Source organism: Priapulus caudatus, unplaced genomic scaffold (assembly GCF_000485595.1).
Source record: "Priapulus caudatus unplaced genomic scaffold, Priapulus_caudatus-5.0.1 Scaffold877, whole genome shotgun sequence".
NCBI classification, from domain to species: Eukaryota; Metazoa; Priapulida; class Priapulimorpha; order Priapulimorphida; family Priapulidae; genus Priapulus; species Priapulus caudatus.
The window spans coordinates 54,962-60,673 of record NW_014577938.1 but is presented as its reverse complement, the minus strand read 5'-3'; the positions used below and the strand labels follow the sequence as shown (position 1 = coordinate 60,673).

At 42.9% G+C, this 5,712-nt stretch overlaps 2 protein-coding genes across 2 annotated transcripts in view; one reads left to right on the top strand and one right to left on the bottom strand.

Moving 5' to 3' along the window:
* The window catches only part of LOC106814153, an 8,132-nt gene extending 7,744 nt beyond the window's left edge, over window positions 1–388 (bottom strand). The window contains exon 1 of the mRNA XM_014818447.1: window positions 341–388. Coding sequence (XP_014673933.1) covers window positions 341–388 — 48 coding nt within the window. The remainder of the gene's footprint in view (window positions 1–340) is intronic.
* LOC106814152 lies at window positions 71–4,620 on the top strand. Its single transcript, XM_014818445.1, has 6 exons — window positions 71–122; window positions 233–399; window positions 2,620–2,820; window positions 3,649–3,804; window positions 4,012–4,102; window positions 4,355–4,620. Exons 3-6 carry the CDS (start codon window positions 2,683–2,685, stop codon window positions 4,618–4,620), a joined length of 651 nt encoding a protein of 216 aa, XP_014673931.1. The 5' UTR covers window positions 71–122; window positions 233–399; window positions 2,620–2,682.
* Window positions 4,621–5,712: the final 1,092 nt, after the last annotated feature.

Sequence of the window (5,712 nt, the reverse complement as noted above, 5' to 3'; positions counted from 1 at the left end):
AAATTAGTGTGTTGGCCAGCCAATCGACAGCGATGAAATTCTAACACGACAAGGTAACCATCGGCAAACAGCCGGTCTCCTCTTCCCAGTAACCCTACTAGACCAGGGAGCTGATGTATTGCGTATGTATAATCATATTGTATTGTCACAAACACGTGTATTCTCTATGTATATATATGATATAAAACGTGTTCATGGTATCGTGTATGTATAATAATACAATAATTTTCAGTTTCATACGATGAAGAAATTCCATCGATTTCAACTACGTGGTGTTACTAGAGTTACAAAATAGTCACAGCATGAGCGGGTCATTGGCTAGTGGTAGCCAGATATTTGCCTTGCAACCTGGCATCACCACGTTCGGTACATGCTCTGACTGCGACATTGTTTATCGGGGTAAGTGACTACTAAGTACGTGCCGTGAGCATGAGCATGAGCCTGTATAGCACTATATTATATATATACATTACAACATGTGCGCTAACTACGTGAGTGAGTAAACATGTTTTCATGCAAGCTGTGTGGTAAAGTTCAACTATTCGTCATAGATATACGCTAATACCGCTATAGTTACTAATCATAGACGGCTAGCTGGGGGGGGGGGGACAGACGTGGTCTTGTGAAGCTATTGCCAAACAAATTTAATAGATGGATATGTACATGTATGGCCGCAATGATGAATGGATGCGAACAGATATTTACGTGCACATGATTGTACATTGATACATGGATCCACACAAACAAATGGACGTGTATATATTATACCCAGTTTTTTACTGTGTACACATGTGGGAATGCATGCCTGTATATATAATTCTCACACGTGCTCAAAAATCATTCAAAAAAAAAAAAAAACAAAAATGTAAAAACCCAAAAATAAAAAAAGTAACACCATGTAGACTCACAGCTACGTATACATATATACACATACAGTAGTATGTACATATACACATACAGTATGATAATTTAGACACACGTACACATGTGCGCATGCAGAAAAACGCTAAAGTATAGACAACCACATCTAAACATGCACGCACACATGCACACACTTTGCAGGATCTACGTTCTTTAGTCAGCTACGGGTCGTGATGCGCACGGGCTCGTTGGTCTACTAGGGTCCGTGCGCTAACTACCCGGTCGTTGGTCCTTATGGGACTGTTTGTCCCTACGGTGACATCATGCTAGGCACACGCTAATTTCTTTTTCTTTAATTGTTTGTTAATCTTAATTTTTAATAAATTGTTTTATAAATTTAGATTTTTAACGTGTGTAGTGTTCCACAGTACGTCCCTTAAACTGGTGTATGGTTCAACCAAGGGTGCATGACCATTATTTTGAGGTGAATGAAACTCAAGACGCAAAAACACATAAGGAAATTTTGTCGGGGTGAATGAACATTTGTGTGAAGAAGGTCCTCGAGGGTGAATGACACTGAATATAGTTTTCCAGAATTATTTTCTTGCCTCCTCCTTCCACTCTGTCCTGGTGCAATACTTCAACTGGCATAGTGACAAGCCCACGCTCATTACTGCGGCATACTCAACTTTACGGCGTCATCAGAGTTCAAATACAAATTAAAAATTTAAAGAACAGTAAGCGCTCTAGGTTCTAGGTTGTTATTTCAAGCCGTAATTTAGGTTATAATTCGGCGTCTACCATGAAAAAAGTTTCAGGTTCAATCAGCAAATTAGAAATAATTTTAAAAAATGTTCTTAAAACACTAACGACTACAGTTTGATTACACGACGGTCGGCGGCCACTCAAAGCCAGCCACAGATGCCGAAAAGTATTCGGCAAAACCACTTTCGAGCCAAGGGCTACAGACCCGAGGAGTATTTCTTTATTTATTCCATTTGAAAAGCAACAGGATGTAATCATCTTAAAACGACATTATAGTTTCAGTTATAATATGGATAAATTTGCCGATAAATGAATATCGTCGATTTAAAATAGCATTCCTAGGTATAAAATTATAATTGCAACTTTTGTGATTTCTAGCCCTCGTTCATTTGAACCGCAAATTAAAAATGCAAATACGCATACTTTTCTCAGGGTGGCAGCACGTCGCGGGTGCCCATGGCGCCGTTCAATTTCGTAGAGTGTTGATATGGTAAATAATTAATTAAGTATCTGGTGACAAATACACTATGGGTAATAGAGATCTTTGTTAAACGTAAGTACAGTTGTATGCAGTAAAATCCTAGAGGCTACTGTCCCTTTAAATTTAAAAAAATTTAAATTTAAAAATTCAAAATTTTATATAAATTGTTTTTTGGCATGTACTCTACCCCGCTTAATAACCGTAGGACCAACGACCCGTAGGACCAACGACCCGACCCGTAGGATTATAGATCGGTTCCCCTTTGCAGTTCATTATGAAAGCATGCTAGTGTTGTCTATAGCATGCTGACATTCTAATTAATGTAAAGCCCAATATAGAGCATTCCAATTCGGGCGGGGAACCCCCAGACATTGCCAAATAAGGTGTAGTCGCAATGCAACTAGCAATAAGCAAGGCACGCTGTGGGTGATCGCATATAATTGCATAGTGCCGAGAACCGAGAACGTATTAGTTTAAAATACGAGCCTTTTCTCACCTGCGACGTATTGCAGAGAGACGAGGTGGACAAGCCGCTGGCCCTGATCGAGTATAACGCAGCAGGTGACTGCTACGTCATGCAGGATCTTGGCCTGCCGACTGGAACCTACGTCAACAACTGCCGCGTGGAGAATTCTCGGCTTCAACTGGTGGCCGGTGATGTCATCCGCTTTGGAGACTGCGGGGATCGGTTTAGATTCCTGACGAATTCAGAGGTACGTGTTTGCATGGGTGATTTTGTAATGCACCGTACGTCAAACACTTACGGTTGACTGGTCAAGTGGTAGAGTGTGCTGTTTGCTGTATACCCGTTTCTCACCGTTCACTAGCCTGTAGCAGTGGTAGAATTTACATTTTTCAGGGAAAGGCATAGTTGTTTCTTGGGTTTAATGAGCATTTCTTGGGCAAGTCAGAGGGGCAATGAGGCAAAAATATTTCCTTCAAACTGAGTTCACTAAGGAAACTTAAAGGGATACATTTCTCTAGGTTCTTCAGATATTTTCAGCTAAGATAGGTTAAAATTACGCTTCATTAAAAGTTTTATGGTTCAATATTTATTAGAAATATTTAAAAAAAATGTTTTAAAACTGACGGCTATACCGTTGCTTACAACGACGGTGGCGCCACTGGCAGCGCATCCACTGAAAAAGTTGCGCAAAGCAACGTTTCGGCTGCAAGCTGCACATGGTTGCAGGAACGTTACATTATCACAACGTTGTGGCAACGTTCAGGGGAGTCTACAAAATAACGTTGCCACAACGTTGTATCACAACGTTTTCACAACGTAAGTGAAACGTTGTGACAACGTTGCCACAACGTTATATTGTTAGCTGGGTACAGACTGAGGGTACGTGTTTCTTATTTATTAATTTAAGAGCAGAAGGATTGTAATATCTTATAAACGACATACAGTTTCAGTTATAATATGAATAAATTTGTCCTAAAATGAATATCGCTCAGTTGAGTTTAGGTGAAACTCGTACGGTTCCGCGCGTTGCAAATTTACGTGTACACTTCACAGTAATGCTAGTATTTACGTTTAGTCGCTTTCGTCGCGCCGAATCTCCGATCATCAACCGGCGAGGTTTCTCGTGGAAGGCTGCACGGGTGACGAAGAAAGGCTGCCCCAGCTGGGCAGATCTGTCGTCACCAGCTCTCTACCGAGCGCCCACAGCCTCGTGACGATCCCCCACCCACGCGTGAGTTGCAGCGTTCTCGTGATTCTCTATGCAAATCAATATATGTATTTGAATTTCATGCAATAAAGATTACAGCAGAATATATACATGTACTGAAGACAGTCTTTTTCATGGAGAAATAATCTGATGGATGCAATAGCGTTGTATACTCAAGTTCGTGATATAAGTCTGTATAGCACATGTAAATATATATTTGTTTGCTTTAAGCCTGCCACTGCCAACACGACGATGATAAGTTCTAGGTCAGATATATCATCTGCTACCTTTACCGTTCAACCTCCCAGTCTGGATAGAGGAGGTAAATATGCCGAACTGATTTCTGTGACAGGGTATTTGAGTATAATCGTGTAGCATTTGTGGAAAAATTCCCTGTCAAATTATCGTACTCATGTCGCAAATGAATGCTACACGCGTATGATAATTTGAAGTGAATTGTGGAATCGAAGCTCGAATCGGACGAGAGTTCTTCGTAGAGAATCGTCGTCAATCGTCGTGCGGATACAGGTGTTCCTGTGAGACGTGTCTACGATCGACCGTTCTCTCCTCGTAGATGGAAGCGTCTCGGCGAGGGACGGCTCCCGGCGTCTCCGTGCGAGGAGGCCGCGGACAGAACCTCCTGCCCGCAAAACCGCGCTGTCGCTGCTGCAACACGAGCTCCCCGACCTGAGGCGCCACCTGTTGGGCGACAGGGGAAACATGCGCGCCGCGTGCTGCGCGGACGCCACGCGCCGGATCTCTTTGATCGAAGGCGAACTGTTGCTGCTGGCCTCGGACATCAGTCGTGCGGGGAGTGATCAGGTGCTTTCTCGCGTTTGATAATATTCTCGATATCGTCTTGAACTATACGTATCCGGATATATGTGCAGTGTTTCCCCTGGCCAAAAAGGTCAGCGAGGTGTTGAAGTTTTTTTTGGTGGTTGCGCAATCCGAGGAGCGAGCAATGCGAGCACCGAAGGTGATCTAATTTTTTTTTAAATGGTGCAATTTGGTGCATTCTGCGCTATTCTGAACACTGCGAAACACACGCGCTATTCTATATGAAATTAGGGGGCTGAAAATAGGGCAAGTCTGAGGTCCGGGACCTGCCGATTTCACGCTCGGGCCTTCGTAATTTCTAAGCAGAAAGTCCATCAGACCTAATTGAGACCATTAGGCATTTCGAGGGTCTGAGGGTCCGAGGTTATCTGGGTCAGCTTATGCTTAATTTCTATCCTGTATGGGTACGAATGCAGATCCTGAATCAAAATTCTCCTCAGAGACTCCCTCGGAAAGCCCAATTGTTGGCTGCGCCAACGTAACGACTTCTTTGGACTGCGGCCAACCGAGGTCCTGACTGAGGTGATGTTCTCCTCTGTCCTTGCACTCCTTTGTCTCCCTGAGTGTGTGGGAGTATTCCCTTTGGCATTGAGGTTCTTGACAGTCCCGTGCACCCTGAACTTCTGTGCCCATCTTAGAATGAGTCCTTTGTTTGGATAGGTGCGGCAATTGAATTCCCTCTTGAATCGTGCTTGTACAGTTTTGAACGATTTGGTCGAAAAGTACGTTTCCACGGACCATGATTTCTGTCGAAGAGTCCAAGGCATCTTGAAAAACTCTTGATTCTAATCTGATTGGCAACTGTTCACCTTCTTTAAATCTGAAAAATGAAAGGGTTAACATCAATATCAAAAAAGTTATTAACACTTGTTTGGGTTGCATTTTTTTGGGGCACCCTGTACTAATACTATACATACGTACTATACGTAGGTATACTATACATACATGCTATACGTAGGCCTACTATCAGGAGCGGATTCAGAGTGGGGGTCGAGGGGGTCCGTACCCCCCCTTTTTACCACAAAAAAAGGAAAAAAAGCATACAGTACACACGCACGCACGCGCGTGCGCACACACACACACACACACACA

Bases quoted from the DNA above. Each gene is read 5' to 3' on its own strand.
- LOC106814152 (XM_014818445.1), top strand. From the start codon at position 2,683: ATGCAGGATCTTGGCCTGCCGACTGGAACCTACGTCAACAACTGCCGC. The intron at 2,821-3,648 runs GTACGTGTTTGC...ATTTACGTTTAG, and splicing joins GATTCCTGACGAATTCAGAG to TCGCTTTCGTCGCGCCGAAT. The intron at 4,103-4,354 runs GTAAATATGCCG...CTCTCCTCGTAG, and splicing joins TCCCAGTCTGGATAGAGGAG to ATGGAAGCGTCTCGGCGAGG.